Source organism: Scatophagus argus, chromosome 8 (genome assembly GCF_020382885.2).
Source record: "Scatophagus argus isolate fScaArg1 chromosome 8, fScaArg1.pri, whole genome shotgun sequence".
NCBI lineage: Eukaryota > Metazoa > Chordata > Actinopteri > Scatophagidae > Scatophagus > Scatophagus argus.
Window position 1 is genome coordinate 24,720,759 of NC_058500.1, and position 19,998 is coordinate 24,740,756.

The following is a 19,998-nucleotide window of genomic DNA, read 5'->3' on the forward strand; positions in this document are numbered from 1 at the left end:
GTTCAGTTGTAAAGGAAATCATTTGATTAGTATTGATGCATACTGGTGGTGGAATGATTCAGATCCTTTATTTAAAGGTGCTAATGGCACACTGTGAACATACTCCACGACAAGTGCAGGATTCTGTAAAACTGCATCAGTTTCCAAATGAATACACCATAGATTAGTAATTCATATCCAGCAACACTTTTGCGTGGCTGAGGAGTAGGGCCTACTTGGTAATACTGAAGAGGAGCTCGGCTAATTTGTGTGGTCTGTAACATTAACAAGGAGAAAAATGGCTGAAAAGGTTTGATAAAATTGGTAGTTAATTATTATCTACTTGAATTTCAACGTTTATCCATAACTTTCAATAGCATGCTTAAATGGTTAAACAGATGGCTAAAAGTGATCGATAAATGGTTTTAAGGTCATGGATGAACAGCTGAAACAGTTGGCTAAAAGTATTAATTGGTGAAGAAGCAAAAATTGGTGGATAAACTATTCAAGTTGTCACAAGTAATAGACAAATGGTTGAAACAGACAGCTAAAAATATTTTTAAAAACTTGTGACTGAAGTAGTGGATAAATTGATGAAATAGCATAATGGATAAATATTTGAAATAAAACTTAATGATAAATAGTTACAACAGATTGCTTCAACAACAAGTGACAAATATGTTAAATTTGACCAAACTGAACATTTGCAGTTCAATAGTTTGGAACAATTATAATATCCTGTTTAAAATCAATTCGAGTAAACACATTTCGAATATGACGGGTAGTTTCAATGACGGCGTACAGTTAATCTGTGGGAGGGGGGGGTGGACTGGAGGACAAGGTTGGGAGCCACTGCTCAGATGGCTCAGCCAGTTTAAGAAAAATAAAAACATCAGAAGTATATGTCATTGAATTGTCTTTAATCATCGAAAGAACCTAAACAGGTAGAAGACGTAGCCAGCCAAAGCACAGCCGGATCATGCACCTGCACGATCATCATTTGACTACAAAAACAATACCAGCACATAGAGGTTGGTCACAAAACTCTAATGTTTGGATCCAGTGATGAAGCTATGGGATACAGACGCAAATGTATTCAATTAAATTAAGACATTCACTTTTGCTTACCAAATTCCTATGATTGGAGAATACTCACTCATCCAGACTTGTTACTCAAGCTTGCTAAAATCATGCAGCGGGGATACAGCATTGCAATGTTAGTTACAACAACGAGGCCTTACTCTAAAGATTATGTTCATGAGGTTTAAGTACAGTGAACATGTAAATACTCATCTGTGAATTGTATCAGTCAACCATTTCTCCCTAAAAGCAGTTTCTACACTCCCCCAAAATCATCACCGTGCAAGTCCATCCGTGCTTTCATCTTCCATGTGGAGAAATTATGGACAAAAGCATTTTGAAGTGAAGACACACATACATAAAAGAAAAAAAAAAAGACTGTGCCTTGCTGAATAAAAAAGCAGACACATATTACATGTATGATGCAAAAAAAAAAATAAAATTTCAACATTAAATTACAAGGCTCAAAAAAATAAAACAGCAATCTATTTTAAAGAAAAAAAAACGGAATAAAAATGTATATCTACATCTGTATATAAAAAAAGATTATAAGTTAGTGTTTTTTCAGTATTGAAACCAATTTTTGTCTTTTTTTTTAATATATCTGCAAAAGTGACTGAGGATTGCCTATCAACAGGTCTATGAACAATAATTGTTACATATCTACATACATAAAGCAGGTAGGCATGGGTCAAACGGCAAAGTGCTTCTGACTTTTAACCACTGAGATGGGCTTGATGAATTAACTGCACACAAGTCTTTGAGAGGAGTTCATTTGCCATTTGAACCAGGCCTGTGAAATGTCACAGTGGGGTTTTTTAAAACCCTATACAGTAGCAGTGAGTGGACAGCACACCCCTCACAGTTTAGAGTGTAGGGAACAGAGAGCAGCAGTGAGGCAGGCTGAACCATGAAGGTTAAAATCTGCATATTATTCATCTGTATGCATAAAAATGGAATGCTTTGTTTGTTCAGATCAATTCAAGTTCATTCTGTGTTTCCACTGAGTGTTGTGGCACCGCTACAGTACCGTGAAGAGCTCAGCACTCCCCGGGGCTTTTATTTACTGTTCTGTTAGACCAATCAGTTCTTTCCAAGGACCAGTTAGACCAATACAAAGGTAGAGAGAGTTAAAAAAAAAAAAAAAAAAAGAAGAAGAAAAAGAATAAAAAGATGGATGGGTTAATATATCACCCTCAGCTTCCCTTGTCTTCCTGTGGTCCAGAATCCTAGTGTTAGATGAATGCTGTATCCAAATACTCTAACTCTCCATGTAATGAAGGCATCCCATTCTGACAGGAATGTCAAGAACATGCAAATTGCAATTCCCTGATGCTGGAAACAATGATTAGATGAGGGAATAAAAAAGAAGAATGTGTGCACACATCAAATAAAGGAGCAGAGATTAAGGACAACAGGTTAAGGCACCTTGGAACCCTGATGAATCTGAGGCACATTCCAGGACAGTATATTTGAAGTGACCCAGGGTGTGGTTAGCATTGACTGAATGTCTCATGGTCATCTGCAGGGACATATAACCTTGAGTGCGTCCATAGTGGGTGTTTGTGGAAACATGTTGAGCTCTCTCCCATTGTTCCTCACCTCCATCTTGTATGCCTCAGGAAGAACAGCTTCTACTGATTACAGCAACTTGTGACAGAGGACAACTCTGTAGTGTGCTTTAGTTTCTGGCCTGTGCATTTACAATCATGAAAAGTTAAAGGAATAGTTTGACATTTTAGGAAATACACTTTTTTAACTTTACAAACTAAAACATGACGTATTAGTGGCAGAGTTGCAAATTGGAAATTAGGGATTGACGGTTATAGTTTTCTCAGGGTTGATCCTGATCATTAGAAATTGAGGAGACTAACAGCTGATATTTGGAACCAACATATATTTGCAGTAAAAATCACTTTTATTACTATTCTAATCAAAGTGTAGAATAACTAGTGATGTCATGTACGGTAACTAAGTCCAGTTTACTCAAGTACTGCACTCAAACACAATCAGCTTGTCCATTAATTCCTGATAATGGATATCTATGAAGTAGTTCCAGTCAAACTGTGTGTTCACTGTTATAAAGCAATGCACTGGCTGCAGACAACTCGACATTAGAAATAAATGACATGGGAAAAAAAATCTGAAGTCCTGCAGTGCCTAAGCCTTACCACAGGGTGGTGACTGTAACACACAACACACTGCGTCTCTGAACGTACTTTGTAGGCTAAGACAAAATCGTCATGTCACATTCCATTCACAACACCACTCTGCACCTCAGCCTGCAGGTGACAGTGCACACAGACTATCATTTGTTGGAAAAACAACAAAGACTGATTTGTAAATAATGATAAGACTGGATAGCTTGGATAGATAGCTAGTCTTCTTGTTAAAGAGACAGTCAAATGGTATTTACTGTTTGTCAACCATACACAACATTATTGACTTTGTTTCTGGCTCACAGCTGAGCCAGAGCTGAGTGGACTAGAGGGATCTCCTGATGTCAAGTCTTAAATCTAAATCAACTGGACAGTAACAATCATAATAATAACAACAACGACATGGATATCACAAAGATCCTGTTACAGGCTCCAATATTCAGCCTGTCCCTATCCTCCTTGGATATTTCTTGGCTGGCTGCACTGACTTCCAGCGGTCATGTCATCACGATAACATTGCCAGAGAAAACTGCTAAGATAAACTTATTGCCTCAAACGTCAAGTACTGATCTTCTCATCTATCTCTCAAAGCAAAAAAGCATATTTCCCAAAATGTTGTAGTATTCTTTTGATAAATAAAACAGCACACACACAAGAGACTTAAAGCTATATTCTAACATCATCAGTTCAACAATGGAAAAAACAGCACAGTTTGACTTAAACCTTCAAGTTCAATATTCTGACATCAACGTGAAGATACGTGGCCTGACAAACAACAAGTCTGTCGGCGAGCAGCAGAGCCGCCAAGTCCACGTATCTTTACGTCCATCCTGACCCTCTACGTCTGAGAGAGAACAACACAACAAAGATCTGGAAAGATATGAAGTAGTGCATTGAAGATACTGCAGTCCATCATGAGGGGGGTGTCTAAGCCCACGGTCATTTTTTCTGTACATTAAGAACATTGTGACACGTAAGACATCAGTGGCATTTAGCCAAATGTTAGGGAAAGATAACAGCAGTGCAGAGATATGAGAGGCTTCATGCGTGGCTGCTGTCCCAGTATTGTACTGACTCACTGTCAATACAAGGAGGGGTTTCAAATCTCCAAGAAGAAAAACTCACGACAACAACAGTTAATAGTGGTGTGGTTACAGTTTAAACCTACAAAGCAGCTTTAATCTTGAAGTTTTCTCTATCACGTGCAGAATCTAAAATTCTGTCATCTTGACAAAAAAAAAAACACAACAGACAAAACAAAATCCATTCTCTCAAAGTTGAGTCCCAAAGTGGCAAGGTGCACAAGAGAGGTTGGTGGTGATATCAGTGGTACAAACTGTTACTTGGGCACCAGGCCACGAGATTGTGGGTAAAGTGGGGATCCTGGACTGGAGGGACTGAAAGGAGAGGTCGGAGCGCTCGACTTCTTGCCTGTTCTTGGTCGACTGAGGAAGCAACGGCAGATGGTTAAATAAATTGTGGGAATGACAGCGAAAAGTCAAAAGCCTACAGATTCTGAGGTTTAATGTTCACTTTCTATAAGTTTTTGCCTCCTGACCATTTGCAAATAATGCAAGCACCAGCCTAACCACAGCATATGATTTAAAATGACTACAATGTGTGGTGATGTCATCTGGAGGAAAGCTACAGGTGTCAGCAGTGACTGACCCTTACCCAGACTTTGGTTTCTTGAGGCTGCTGCTTGTGCTGGCAGGTGGGATTGGTCCCAAGCTGCTGTGAAAGTCTGAGGCATCCACCTGGATCTCATCCTCATCCCTCAGCGCGTCCTCCAGAGCTGCTGCCACCGTTGGGGCGATAACTGGCTCCTGATACTCTTTAGTGGTCCGTGCCGGCAGGTCCATGTCCAGCATCAGGATGTTTTCAGCCTGGGGGCGTGGGGGGCAGAGCAGTAGCACATCTCTGAGAAACTAAACTTGGTTTGGTTATCAAGTGTCAATTTCAATTTCAATTTATTTATATAGCACCTTATACAATCAAAATTGTTTCTAGATGCTTTACAGAGACCCAGAGCCTGAACCCCCGAGCAAGCAGACAGTGGCAAGGAAAAACTCCCTTTTAACAGGAAGAAACCTTGAGCAGGACCCGGCTCACAAGGGAGGACTATCCTGCTGATAGTCAACAGTATATCTAAGCTCAATCCGTTTGGCGTCATCAGTGAAAGAGGGTGACTTGTGTGTGGTGTTTCATGGGCAGAGACCAGTCACCTGGAGACGTGAATGCATTCATCGGTGAAGCTCACCTTGTATCTCATGTCAGGCCTCATCATCATGGCCATGCGAGCATGGTGACTGAGAGGCCTCCTGTAGCCGACAGCAGAGAGAGGCCTCGTCATCATCTGATGGTCACTGAAGCAGACAGAGAAACAGTGAGAAATTCTTAAAGTATTACACAATAAAACAAGACATTATGAAGGATATAATGAATGCATAACACTTAACCATGTACTGAGTATTCTACTAATGCCCATAAATGCTGCTTTAGTGCTTAATACTCAGACAATTTGTGAAGTGTGAGTGCAAATCACATACAAAATCTATGAGGGCATGTGGTTTAATTCTTTCTGATGTCTGTGATTATGGCGAGACCCACACATTAGGAAGAGGGCTTCTGTGCTGTGAAATGATTCAGAAGATCGTTCTATAGACAGTTCAGTCTCACATTACCATTACCACATTATCACATTAGCTTTTGTTGGACCTGTTAATCATCATAAAACAGTGTCTCAATCAAAATGAATTTCATGATGGTCATACAAAGTAGATATGTTGGGTTTTAATGTGATTTTAATGATTTTCCATGCACATCCCATAGACTTAAAGAAAACTGGCACTACAGTCTGGCCCCAAGCAGAGAAGAGTGTTGATCTTATGACATACTGACCCTTCATTTTTTAGTTTTCTTGGGCACATGCAGGAAGTGACATCATGGTAACAATAACAATCATGTTAACAATCATATTAACAACAGCTTAATGATTAAAAAAATACATTTGCACAAAGGACTGCTGAGTCATGCTAGATGGTCAATATCTGTGTCGATACTGATCTGATCTATGGGATTGGTGCATTTGTAGAAAATAAACACAACCCCAGACATATCTGCCCTCTTTCTAGCCCGCTGGCCGGGCAATGATGGGAGCACATATTCCTGTACTCTTTAAATGAAGCACAGGACAAATGGTGCAGGTTTGACTCTTCTGGTGTTTACAATACAAATGTATATTAAACAATCCCACTTGTTTTAATGTCATCATTCACTGATTACACAAGCAGTCCATTCTCGTTTTAACTGCTTTTACGAACATGCTCAAGATTGGTATGAGCATACCCAAGCTGGCCAACCTGGGTCTCCCACTCCCCACCTGCTCATGGATCAAGGACTTTTTAATCAACCGGCCCCAGCACGTGAAGCTGGGGCCCCACACCTCAACCACCCGCACGCTTAGCACCGGCTCCCCCCAAGGCTGCGTGCTGAGCCCACTACTCTACTCGCTCTACACACATGACTGCAGACCCACCCACCCCGAGAACATCATTGTGAAATTTGCGGACGACACAACAGTGGCGGGGATGATCACAGAGGGAAACGAGGCAACCTACAGAGACGAGGTCCTTAGACTCAGTGAGTGGTGTGCCCTTAACAACCTGGCACTGAACATCTCAAAGACTAAGGAGCTCATCCTAGACTTCCGCCGGAACACAGCTGCCCACGCCCCCCTGTACATCAACGGAGAAAGTGTAGAGCAAGTGGAGACATTCAAATTCCTTGGAGTCCACATCTCTGCCGACCTCTCCTGGTCAGCCAACACCACAGCACTGGTCAAGAAGGCCCAGCAGCGGCTCCACTTCCTGAGAGTGCTTAGGAGGGGGCAACTTGACACCAGACTGCTGGTGACCTTCTACCGATCTGCCATAGAGAGCCTGCTGACCTATGCTGTGTCAGTGTGGCACTCCAGCTGCACAGAGGCTGACAGAAAGAGACTGCAGAGGGTGACCAACATCGCACAGAAGATCATTGGCCGCCCTCTTCCTCCCCTAACCTCCATATACGACTCCCGCTGCCTCAACAGAGCCAGGAGCATCGTAAAAGACTGTACACACCCTGGCTTCCACCACTTCAACCTGTTGCCCTCTGGCAGGCGCTACAGGGCCATCAAAACAAAAACAAATAGACTGAGGAACAGCTTCTTTCCTAAAGCTGTCACTAGACTCAACACAAGTCTAGCACAAAAGAACTGACAGGCTTTGCACATTACTGGCAATGCCACCTACACCATAATGCTGCTAAATCCAGGAACTCCTGGAACTCTTTGTCACCTGCACTATCGCTGCTCTGCTGTATGTTGAGGTTGTTGTATACTGACATATACTGCCATATATATTTATTTTTATACTTTATTATTATTATTATTATTATTATTTTTTTTTGTACTTTATTGTTTACATTTCTGTACTTTATTGTTTACTTTATTGCTGTGTGCACTTTATGGGAAAGCGGAAATCTCGTTGTACCTGTACAATGACAATAAAAGCTTTCTATTCTATTCTATTCTAAGATGGAGTAGTTCTGAAAAGTTGAAGAATGTACCAGTAACGTATGTTATCATTATTCTGTAACTTACTCCTCTATACGTGTGATGGGCTTCATTTTCCAGTATTCATCCTCCTCATCAATGTAAGCCCTGTTGACTATTTTGTTCTTTTCTTCTAAGGGAATGAAGTTCTCAATGATAAGATGCCTGAAAGACAAGGAGACAACCCATTAGACAGAGAATTTCTGTGCGTTATTTGAGCATTATGTTAGCATGTAAAATCAAGTGTATGAGTGTAATGCTCATCAGTACGTTTTACTGACAATCCCGTTGCATTTATGGAAGCAAAAGCCAGAATAATTCCACTGTTTCAAGATCTGCTCAGAATTACTGTACACGTTCCCTCCTCTGCCAGGACAGACAGCGGGTATAAAAGATATAAAACTGATCAATGTCTTCGTGCCAAGCTAACAGAGATGACATGCAGGCTCTATACTTGAGTTTGAGGTCCCTGGTGAGCTCGTTCTGAGTTTGTTCCAGATCCTGGCGTTCTTTGATGTGTGCATCCTGGACGTCCAGGATTTCTGCCTTCACCGCCTGCAGTTTTTCAAACAGCTAAAAGACAGACAGGGGAGAGGAGAAAGCAGGGTTACCATGACGAAGGACCTTTAGAATATTCACCCTCCAGCTGGTCTGAGACATCTGACTGTCAAGAGGAATAACTGATTACGTAAGAAAACAAAGCCAAAATATCTATCATAAAATGATGACGTCGTATCCTAAAATAATGACTTAGTATTGTCAAAATAGTGACTTGGTACCTCAAAATAAAGAGAAACAAAAAATAATGACTGTATTTCAAAAAAAATGACTTACTATAAAGTACTGAAATAGCAACCATTTTATTCTGACCTATAAGTGACTATTTTGACAAAGATTCTCATTATGAAGAGGATATTTTCTTCACACACTATATATACAGTGTAGTTAACAAAGTGTTTTATGGTCTCACAATACTGGAAATTCAAGCAGAAAACAATGTCTTCTGTCACTGTGGACAGAGGACAGGACGGACATCCATCACTTAAACCATCCAACACTGCAGTCGCTACCTTTTTCAGCTTCTTGGTTTTGATGTCGACCTCCTGCTGTAGAGAGCTATAGGTCTCCTTCAGCTCCAGAGTCTCTTCATCACGACTCTCCATCTGCTGCTGCATCTCCCGCTCTCGCCGTTTCTGGGTGGAAACACACATCCATTCATATATTTAAATGATAGTCACTGTGTGTAATGAGCCAGCACAGAAGGCACTAATCAAAAGGATGGAATAAACATCAGCATTCAGTTAATCAAGGGATGAAAACAATGAGGGATATAAAATTACTAACAATGACTAAATGTTTGGGTAACAGCTAGTTATTCAATCTAATCTTGTAGAACTCTAGACTGACTAGGGAATACTGCCAAAGGCTCCAGAATGCCTTGTTCAGAGAAACTGAACATTTTCAAACAGCCAAACCATAACATAACCAAACATTTTTTGGTTATAGACTGTTGTCATGTTGACTTGAAGGGATGTTGATGATCTTTGTATGTGTATGACTAGCTTAGCCTGATTTAATTGCTGAAGACATGACACGTGAAGAAGCCCAGCAGTGCCTGCTGACTCAGCACCACAAGAACAGGCTAGAGTGGACCATTGAGGTGACATCTGGACTATCTGAGATTTTGTCACAATTTAGCTATTGGTGGAGTTCAGCAGCATGATGCAAGACCTAATTATCCAACCCACTGTCTGCACACATGGGCATGTTTAACACCGTTCCACACTCTTGGTACACACCGGTGTGTAAGAACACACGTTGGACACCGGCAGCTCATGTTTGTGCCAGCTGGGTCAGGCACTGTTGTCAGTCGACGTGGTGTACCTGCATGTATCATGTTCTGACCAATACAGTCTTGTGCTCTTTTTATTTATTAATTTTACCTTTATTGTAACAGCAACTCCCACTGAAACAAATTGTCAAAAATTACTATTTTTCCACTAGATTGGGTTGAAATTTGGTCTGAACATTCAAGTTGTTTCAGAATGTTTTAGTAATCAAATTAATAAAAGTCATTAATTTTTTACAAACTCATCCTCATTACATTCCAAACAACGCTGCTGTCACCTGTGATCACATTCTGTTGACACGTGCCTTCAAACAATCACTCCAATTAAACTCAGAGTTCACTTTTCAGCTGCTTGGCATACCTGCTCAGCGATTTCCTGCCTCTTCTGCTCCAACATTCTCTGTTGCTCATTGGTGTGATCCACAATGTTCTTCCCCCCTACCAGGAGCTTACTCTCCATTGCCTGGATGTAAAATAAAAAAGATAAAACCATTTCAAATTACAAAGCAGTTGCAACTAACTTCAATAACCAGAATAACATGGTCTGACTTATGAGAATTTTGACTATGCATGTGAGAAATTATTTGTTGAAGTTGATCAAACTAAATCTGATATCTGAGCCTTCTCTTCAAATCAGATCAGATCAATTTCACACATATTGGCTGTACAAAAACATACCCAGTATGGCAAAACTTGCTTACCTTTACTTTGGCTGCGAGCATCTCTCCAGCCTCCCTCTCCCTCTTCAGATCTTCCATTTTCTTCTCCTTCTCTTTCAGCAGTCGAACTTTCTCCTCAGCCACCAGACTGTGATCCTCCATGATAGCTTTTCTCTCTCTCTCCAACTTCTCCTGTTGTTCCCGCCAGTAATCCCCCTTATCATCCCCATCTTCCTCATCATCCTCTGTCTCTCCTTCTTCCAGATCCTCATAATCGCTCCCTTCCCCAGCTCTCCTTCTCTGCCTCCTCTTTTTCTTCTTTCCTGAGCGCTTTTGCAGCTGTGCCTTCAGCCTTGCGATCTCCTCCTGAAACTCCCTGAGCAGGGCATCCTTGGGGTCCTCATTGATTCGTGGTTTATTCTTGATGTTCTTAGCTCTGTTGGAGTAGCGCAATGTTGTCAAGGTCTCCTCCACATTGTAGGATGCTGGTCCAATGTTGGCAACCATAACAGTGCGGGCATTGCCCCCCAGGGAGTCCTGCAGCAGACGGGTGAGTTTTGAATCTCGGTAAGGGATGTGGCTGCTCCTGCCGTCCACCAGAGCTGATATGACATTCCCCAGAGCGGAAAGTGACAGATTGATCTTTGTGGCTTCTTTAAGTCTTTCTCCCTGAGCACCAGTCTTGGTCTGTCTTTCACTACCGGCCAAATCTACCAGGTTCAGTTTGCCAACTCTGATATGGTTCTCCCCATCTACACCCAACTCACTGCACTCCACGGTGATGACAAAGATGGCGTGGGAACGGGAGCTGTGTTCATTCATGTTTGTTGCACCCACTGAACGATTCTGGTTGCCCACATTCATGACATGTTCGATCTCCCGCACACTCTTGGTGACAAACGATGAAAGGTCTTTAACATACACACCTGTGTCAGGCCTCTCCCTGAGCTCAAGACGACGTGACTGATCTTTGGAGAGCAAGTCTCTGATCTCCTCTTGGTAAATTTCTAGATATGATGCTCTCACCAGGTATTGCTGATTTTGGGACCGTGAAATGTGAGTGAAGATATGCTCAAAGGAGTTAGGAATCACCCCTCTCCTCTCCGGATCATTTCTCACACCCTCCATAGTATATGTTTTCCCTGTACCTGTCTGCCCATAGGCAAAAATGGTTCCATTGAACCCAAAAAGAACTGAATCTACCAGAGGCCTGAAGGTTTCATCATATAAATCTATTTGTTTGGAGTTCCAGTCGTAGACTGAATCAAAAGTGAAGACTTTGGGGAGTTCATTGGCTGAAGCCTCTCTGGGGTTCTTGACAATAATTTGGCCCAATTTAACATCAACAGAGACCACCCTTTCAAACTTGGCTGCCCGCTCTTTTTCATTCATAGGGCGACAACGAACCACCACCTTGACCGACTCAGAGCTCTTGCTCTTGGACATGGTGCAGAGCAGCTGCCACCCCACAGGGCCTGGCACTTCGTATGCTCAGCTTCAGTAACAGTGCACCAGCACAAATGCCCGCACCAGAAGCTGTTGGAGAAGACACATTCAGTGATTAGCACCAACCTGCAATGGCAATTGTCATAGCGTCTCACAGTCTTGTTGCTTCACATACAAAGAAGTTCAATATAACACAAACGTATTAACAGACTAGCAATGATAATTAGCTATTAGTTATCCTAAATGACACCTGAACTGCAGTTCAACGTCCCTTCTTAACAACGCTATTTAGGCACAACAAGACTTTTCCAGATGTCATAAAACACACCAACAAACCATCACCAATGATGTTAAATTTATCAGTCAAAATGAACAACCGATTCATAATGTTACATTAATTTAACGTTACAGGTTGCCCTAACTGCTAACACAGCGGTGCCACTAACGTTATCCCGGTTTAGCTAACGAATTAAATTTAGCTTCAGATTTCCAGCTTAGGAAGTGACAGTCACTAGGAGCACTCTGCCAGCAGTACCATGTTAATGAACTGTGTGTTTTACGGTAGCTGCTCTATAAATGTCAGCAACAATTTGTTTAAATAGCCTGTCAGTGAATCAATGTTAGCTTTTGCAAAATGCAGCCAAACCGGCCTAGCAACGACAAACACATTGGTAACCTAAGCTACAAGCCTGATAGCATTACCTGGCTAACACTAACGGCGACGGTAGACGTTAATTTAACATTTCGTCACTCAAAACAAAAGATTAATTTAGACACACACGAGCCTTGCAACACAATACGACCTTCCAGCAAAGATACACAGAAACGTCGTTAAAGACTTACCATTGGCGAACGTTAGCTAATACAAAACTCCCAGTCAGCCGTTAGTAGCAGCTCGTCCCCGCAACGGTCCCGGTTGCATAGTTGCCACGTTAAAGCATTCCATCCCCCGAAACAAACAAGTAAGAAAGTACAGTAACCCATAATTTTGTCTTCCGTATGAGTTTAGGATGTTTACAGACAATCATACCGTTCAACAACACTTAAAGATAAATGAAATCTCCTCTGAATAACGACGTCGCAAGCCCACCACACACGTTACGAAGAAATTCAAAGTAACCTGGCATATTTGGCAACCAGGGCTCGATAAGCTTACGGTAGTTCAGCATGCCAGTATCAACTGATTCATCTGTTCTCACAACTAAGCATTTAGCGAGCTTGTTCTTTAAAAAATTAGTGTCGTTTTTTATTGATGAAAAAAAACATTATAGAAAACATTTTACTTCAAAATCACTGCATTCAAACAATGGAACAGGAATAGCTTGCCATACATCCCCATTTACATTTAATTGCTTCTACCAGTGCAAATCAATTCTTTTGTCTCCCCAAAACATCTGTTCACAATCACAGTGTGTAACAATACTGTGCCCACAACATTCAGGACAAGGTTCCACACATTTCATCAATTCTTGGTCCATGAAAAATGAGAGGTGGAGAAACCATCTCCTTCCTCCCTGTGATTAGGACGTACAGGAGAGTCAGTTACTGTGCTATCCTTGCAATAGAAAGGAAAGGAAAGAGTGAAAATGTGTGTTTCCCTGATGGAAACTAGTTTCTTGTACAGTGTAAAAAGTCAAGTAGAAGCCAGATCTTGACAGAAAACATACAAATATTAGATTTACAAGCGGGGAAAAGACAAAAATAAAGTGTTTCTTGGTAGCAGCACTGTCCACATCATAAAATTTCACAGACATTACATTACTGTCCTGCAACATTCTATCTCATAAGCCTTTTCTTGCAATAAAAACCCATTTTAAAATGACTGGCCTTCACATACTATGAACCATCACATGACAGAAACGTTCTCTGCCTTCTACATGTTCTCTCGTCTCCTCGTGACAGTCAGCCAGCATTAGCGCCCAGAGGACGTCCAATTGACCCATGAGCTCAGAGTTCTTCTTTTTCATTTAATTTCCCAGGCTTGTCCATGCCAAAAAAGGAGGATGGAAGGCCATGGACGTCCCTTTCTCTCTTCACAAAGGCGGAAAAGGACGAGACGCAGTTGCCAATGAAGTGGTCAGCTTGGCCTAAGATGTACAGGTCCATTTGGGCCGAGTCTGGCTGAAGACTCACCACTTTCACCTGAAAAGCCAGAAGAAAACACACAAATAAACAACTACTGGGGTAATATAATATTGTATCAGGAACAGAACTGAAGGCTTCTACACATGGTCAGCTGTAAAACCGCTCTGGCTGTCACACTGTTTTTCTAATGACGAGCAGAGTGCTATTCTTGGCATATGGCGCACTGCTCGAAATTGTAGCTGAGAGCTAGACTCACAGTTCAAATTATTTCAACTTTGACCTTGGCTGGCGCTGACTTTTCAAAGCACAACCAGAGATGAGAGCTGAGTGTGACAAGGCCATAACAGACAAGTGCAGGCAGTTGAGTCAGAAAGTGATGGGAAAAAAAACAAATCAGATTTTCAGACACAGTGACCGGAGCTATATTGTATCACCAGCACTGCTACACAAACAGTTGGTGACCAAAGAACATTAGCTTAGCAACAGCATAACCTATTTTGCTGTTACACAAAAATTCTGATTTGTACCTGTATAGCAGGGCAATGCTTTGCCTCTACAACTGTCTGCACTGTGTTCAGCGCCCTACCTAGCATTGAGCGAAGAGGTGAAGAGCATAGTGCATTTCTAGTGAAGGTGGTTTGAGTATTCCTCAATTTTCAACATGTCTAAAAATGCCAGAGGTATAAAAACCCCTTAGTACTGGCCAGTAACATTTTAAATGTACAATATACATGAGGGACTGGATTCTTAGTTAAACTCTCATTATTAACCATTGTTGTGTGCCTGTAAAGACATACTGCCAAATGTGACAGAACATGTTTTCCAAATTAGACAAAATTCAAAATATAGCTAGTCAGGTCAAGTAATGTTAAAAGTCACACATGACTGGAACAGAATAGGGCCAAATATAAAGCAAACCCACCTTGCCCTTGAAGAGCATTTCAATGTCCCTACTGTGGGATTCTGAGTCAGTGGCGATGTAGACAGAGCGGGAAGAGGTCTTCTTCACCCATAGTTTGACAGCTCTACGGATCTCTGCTAGGTCAGGAAGGCACATGGTCATGGTGAGAGGCAAGGCTGTCTGGCGGTTATAGCCAACACACTGAGGTGAGGCCATGAAGTGAGGCCCTGTATCACCGCTCTTCAGCATTTTGCAGGCGTTTTGCTGCAAGGGACAATAAAGAAGATTTAGACACGACTCAATGATGAAGGGATGAGAAATAATCTAGTACCACACGGTACATCCCACAGAGTGTAGAGGTGCAAATGTCATGCAACGTGTCATGATGTACTATGGTTTTGAACTGACTGAATTGATAACTGCATGGATAGAAATGAATAGATAAACACTTTATTGTCCCCATGGGGATGTGTCAGTATTTAGAAAATCCTCACTGTGCAGCTGACTGAAGTTTAATCATTCTGTAAATAGTTTTTCTTCTCTAGTGACCAAAAACAATGAGCTGAAGTCTGAGGCTGTTATATAAATAGTATTCCAACAAATAATAAATATTATGGGTGTCACAAAACTCCACATGCAGGATTCAGTCTGATTTTAGCTTTAATTTCTTTTTCCAGCGCTGACAACTACACAAATGTTCAACTATTGCATCTGGATTTGTAAAGATCAGGTTGCTTTAACGCCATGACAACTTTCATTTAAATTTTTCAAATTCTCCTTTAAAAAGATAGGTTTTTATTTTTTAAAGCTTGACTTTATCCCAGTGATTTTCGCAGGTTAAGGATAGGTAAGTTTAAATAATATTCATCAAAAACAAAAATCCAGAGTTCAAAAAAAAAAAAGAAAAAACAATCCCTCTGGGATTCAACAAATTCAGTTTGTTACAAAGTTTGGTTTCTCAAATCCCTCCTGAGTAAACCCTCTTCCCAACAAATTAATCAACAATCTCCAAAATTGAAAATGAAAATAAACAAAAGAAAGAAAGCAAATCACAAACAAATGTAAATGTGAAAATGTAAATTTGGATGTGGATATTTTCATTCAAATGAGGAAAAAGCCAATCACTTGTGAAAATGTGCAACTTTACACATGACATTATTGTCTTAAAAATTTTAGATCAGATGTTAAAAATAATGGATGTGAATATTTCATGCTTGATACATCAATGAGCTGCCGTACATCAAGCAATACCATGACAACACACCACATCACGTGTTCACCAGAGCATCAAATATGTTCTAACATGCCACCAAAAATAAATACATTTTCTCCGCTGTAAGTTATGGTTGATAAAAACTCGACTGAGCAGCTGTTTTAGGAAATTACTGAACCCTTTAAAAAATGAAACTATGTATCTGTGAGGTGTTTTTAAAGTCTTCAGTGGGAATCAGTGGGCTTGTCACAACACATCGATGGTTTAGATTTTTTTATTATATAAATATTTCATAAAGGTTAATGTTCGCAATACAACCATGCTACTGACTGACTGATGAAATGCAGGTCTATGAGGGTGAAGCTAAGTGATTATGCTGCCGATGGCCGATTATGTTTCCCAGTGAAAACAAAAATGGATGTCTATATTATATCTGTGTGAAAAGACATGTGACTGTCTGTGTGTGATCACATGAGGGAGTGAGAAAGTTAAAAACAGTGTGTGTGTGTGTGAGAGAGAGAGAGAGAACAACTCCAAACTCTTGCTCAAATGTTGTGAAGCATCTCACCCAGTCAATGCCAATCCTCAGGTGAATGCCAACGTATGGCCTGGTCAGCAGGGTGGCAATGTGCTCTTCTCCCTCCTTCACCATCTTGTCTGACCACACCACAAAGCGCTGCAGGCCTGCATGCTCCTCTGTCACAGGGAACTGGGCAGGAGCCCCAGGCAGGGCCAGGACAGGGTGCTCAGAGGGGGGGAACCTAATCCAACAGGGGAAGCATGAGGAAACTGCCTGTTTACAGCTTCAGAGAAAGCACTGCCTTTGTCATTAAAAAGCAATGGAAAATGGAAACCTCACAAACCTCATCAGTCAATGTTTAGAGCTAGCAAAGTTCCTTATGGTGGTATCTTTTATGTCTTCTGTTGTCTTACGTAATTTCAAATGTGTCTACGGTACAGCTCAACCATCTACTCACTTCTTCATCCACTGAGGTTGGTGGTAGGCACTAAAAGAAATCCCACCAAACAAGACAGACTTGTCAAACTCCACACCGACGTAGTCCCAGAATGGACCGAAAGGGTTTCCATCCTAAAAATGAATCAGAAGCATTTATCCATGTCAAAGCATTGAAACATTAACAGCAGTGCCAAAAATACAAGCTTGAGGTTTATAATTCCTCTATGGGCCACCAGAGGGCAGCTTTTCACCATCATCCTTATCACTTGCAATCACGACTCACTGATGAATAAAAGTGCTTACAACTTTAAAATAAAAGTCTTTCAAACCTTTATTTACAACTTCAAAACTATCAGGTAAGAAAAATTATACATTCAAAGACTATCTGAAAGCAGCAACCAATATTATCAGATAATACATCACTGTAGCCACTCAAATAATCACCTTCATAGGGCAAGATTTCTTGTCTGCACTTCGCTGTGCAGCAGTCTCAAAGCAGTAGGCTTTCCTCTGTCCTGGCAGCCAGTGTTTGGGAGCCAGCTTCGCCACGAAGTCCTCCAAACTGACTACACGATGGTAGGCTGACAAGGCCTCCAGTTTGAAGAATTCACTGTAGGGAACATGGACCTGAGCAGGATAAAGGAGAATTGATGAAAACAGCACTATGTAAAACATAGATAAAAACAGAATGTAATCCTTTCCAAACAAACTGTGTTTTACTGACAACAGTTTCATGAAATGTTCCTGAGCCCATGTATGATATCTTGTATACAGCCTGTTATCACTGAACCTGTTTACCAGTGGAGTTTTTTTGAGTGTTGCACAACTTTCCCAGTTGCCCCTGTTCCAATGTGTTGCTGGCATCAAATTCCACAATACGCATATATTTACAAAATTCAAAAAGTTGATGATGTCAAGCATTAAATATATCATATTTATGTTGTTTTCAATTGACTGCAAGTCAAAATTGGTTAGCATCACATTCTGTTTCACTGATGTTATTATTTACACTTGTGCTTCTCCTGTTATGACCGGTCAAAACAGGACCATGTCATTATTATTCTGTTTAACATCCAAAACCATTTATAGCAGTATCTACACTAATCAACACAAATCAGAGTTAATAAAATGGTCTTATTTTTGGTCTATATGCTCAGGTTTAATTTTATTCTACATTTAGATTTCTCTTTTTTCTGATTTTTTAAATAACTGTATTGATTTCATACATTTGTTTTTGCAATTTATGAGACCCTGGCTGCTCTAACACTGAAATTTCTCTCTGGGATAAAGAAAGTACTATGTATGCATCTACCTACATTATAAATAATCATATTTGTGTGATCGCTGTCAGTGACAGTTGGCATACCTTACTGACTGTACTCACGTTGGTGTAAGGGTGTGTGTGATGGCGGTATACTATCCAGGGAGGGACTGCCAAGGTTCTATTCAACATCTTTGCAAAGGCCAGAGATCCCAGGAAGTGGTCTGCTTGGTTTCCAAAGCGACCTGAACGATAACATCGAACACTTTACACTCTCATTTTAATCAGTAAAAGGACTTGGGGGAAATGTCAGATGCCTCCGTATATTACAGACTATTTTTAATAAGTGATATGCAAACCAAGTCTAGCAACATCTGTAGTTATTAACCTTAACGTCACCCAAGTCCCCACTTTGTCTTAAGGTCCGCTTTAGCTGCTAACTAAAGCTAGCTACTGTTGCATCTTGTTCAACTGTTTCTCGAAGTTGAACATGTTTTTGGACACGAAGCGCCCATTGCCGAAGTTCGGTTAAAAACAACGTATCAAACAAGAATGCCTCGAAGCACATTACACCATAGGTCTGGGCTCATATTCAGATGACGTCGTTTGTCTTTATAAAACGCCACCCAACTTCTAAATGGATGGAGTTTTTGATTTGTTAGCTGTTCTTTTAACATAACAGAACGTAAAGATCTGAGTACTAGCTACGAAGAGTTAATTACCCATGCAAGGGCAGTACAAAACGTAGCCATTTTCATCCCACTTCAAGTCTTCGGCAAAAGTCCGACGAGTTTGGAGTAGAACAGACGAAATGAAACATGTCACTATGAGAGCATGATATACTGGCTGCCTAACCGCCATTGTGCTTCATTTCGTATCCCACAATGCACTCGCTTTTCGACTGCTTCAGAAACCAACCAGACGGCTCACCAAAGAGCCATTTCCTGTATTTGTGTCACGTGGGACTCGCCACTGCGTCGTCCCTTTAGGAGACTACTACCGCAGCCCTTCCACGGACTTCCTGTTAATACCTTCGTACCGAAATTGGCAGCAATTCAAGTAGAGGACACTCGCAAGGTTGTCCTCAGTGGAAAGGAGTGAATGGCACTAAATGGCTAAAAGAATTATTTATACCTTCCCCAAGACAAAAATGTCAAAATTTTATTTTAGTTTTTGCAAATATAGTATCGCTTATATATCAGAATTAAAACGAAAAAAATACCTATTGCCATTGGTTTTGTCTTCTAGGGGACACAGCCTTGACCATAAAGGACATTCATATGATGATTATGGTGATCCTTCAAGATATCAGGGGCATCGTTACAACCCTGTTTTGTTTGATTTCTATAGTGTGTTCAACTAGATGGTTCCGTCAAATCTAGATTAGATTTATGGCTTGTGTCAGAAAGGCCCATCTTGGAGACAAACTCCACAACCTACAATGAGCCTCTGACGGATAACTGCTTGATTCAACATCTTTTTACACCCACAAATGTATGCCCAAGAAATGAAGGTTATTGGAAATTAAATGGGTTCTTCTATGTGGAGTTTGCATGTTCTCCCTGTGCCTTTTCTCCGGGTACTCCGGCTTCCTCCCACAATACCAAAAACAAGCACATTAGGTTACTTGGCTACTCTACATTGCCCCTAGGTGTGAGTGTGAGAGTGTGTGGTTGTCTGTCTTTGTGTGTTGGCCCTGCGACTGACTGGCGACCAGTCCAGGGTGTATCCCGCCTCTCGCCTGTAGTCAGCTGGGATAGGCTCCAGCTCCCCCGCGACCCTGACGGATAAGCGGTATAGAAAATGGATGGATG

The 19,998-nt window shown here is 41.1% G+C and overlaps 2 protein-coding genes across 3 annotated transcripts; both read right to left on the reverse strand.

Annotated features, from left to right (window-relative positions):
• Nucleotides 1-3,868: 3,868 nt before the first annotated feature.
• kif3b (kinesin family member 3B) lies at nucleotides 3,869-12,767 on the reverse strand. Of its 2 annotated transcripts, none has more exons than XM_046396503.1 (9): nucleotides 12,610-12,767; nucleotides 10,363-11,856; nucleotides 10,023-10,124; nucleotides 8,883-9,005; nucleotides 8,267-8,385; nucleotides 7,861-7,977; nucleotides 5,479-5,584; nucleotides 4,893-5,104; nucleotides 3,869-4,663 (listed from the first exon to the last, which is right to left on the reverse strand). In XM_046396503.1, the coding sequence occupies exons 2-9, from the start codon at nucleotides 11,764-11,766 to the stop codon at nucleotides 4,558-4,560; spliced, it is 2,289 nt and encodes a 762-aa protein (XP_046252459.1). In that variant the 5' UTR covers nucleotides 11,767-11,856; nucleotides 12,610-12,767; the 3' UTR covers nucleotides 3,869-4,557. The 2 variants fall into 2 exon arrangements, with proteins under 2 accessions (XP_046252459.1, XP_046252460.1); XM_046396504.1 differs by lacking the exon at nucleotides 12,610-12,767 and adding an exon at nucleotides 12,469-12,578.
• Nucleotides 12,768-12,987: 220 nt separating this feature from the next.
• Nucleotides 12,988-19,112, reverse strand: pofut1 (protein O-fucosyltransferase 1). The gene is made up of 7 exons (XM_046396505.1): nucleotides 18,907-19,112; nucleotides 18,308-18,429; nucleotides 17,368-17,550; nucleotides 16,943-17,055; nucleotides 16,534-16,726; nucleotides 14,774-15,016; nucleotides 12,988-13,908 (listed from the first exon to the last, which is right to left on the reverse strand). The coding sequence occupies exons 1-7, from the start codon at nucleotides 19,043-19,045 to the stop codon at nucleotides 13,714-13,716; spliced, it is 1,188 nt and encodes a 395-aa protein (XP_046252461.1). The 5' UTR covers nucleotides 19,046-19,112; the 3' UTR covers nucleotides 12,988-13,713.
• Nucleotides 19,113-19,998: the final 886 nt, after the last annotated feature.

Coding starts and splice junctions, on each gene's coding strand:
- kif3b (XM_046396503.1), bottom strand. CDS start 11,766: ATGTCCAAGAGCAAGAGCTCTGAGTCGGTCAAGGTGGTGGTTCGTTGT. Junction 10,125..10,362: donor TGCTCGCAGCCAAAGTAAAG/GTAAGCAAGTTT, acceptor TTTTACATCCAG/GCAATGGAGAGTAAGCTCCT. Junction 4,664..4,892: donor CTCAAGAAACCAAAGTCTGG/GTAAGGGTCAGT, acceptor TTGCTTCCTCAG/TCGACCAAGAACAGGCAAGA.
- pofut1 (XM_046396505.1), bottom strand. CDS start 19,045: ATGGCGGTTAGGCAGCCAGTATATCATGCTCTCATAGTGACATGTTTC. Junction 17,056..17,367: donor AGAAATCTTGCCCTATGAAG/GTGATTATTTGA, acceptor ATTCATTTTTAG/GATGGAAACCCTTTCGGTCC. Junction 15,017..16,533: donor TGAGGATTGGCATTGACTGG/GTGAGATGCTTC, acceptor TGTCCCTTGCAG/CAAAACGCCTGCAAAATGCT.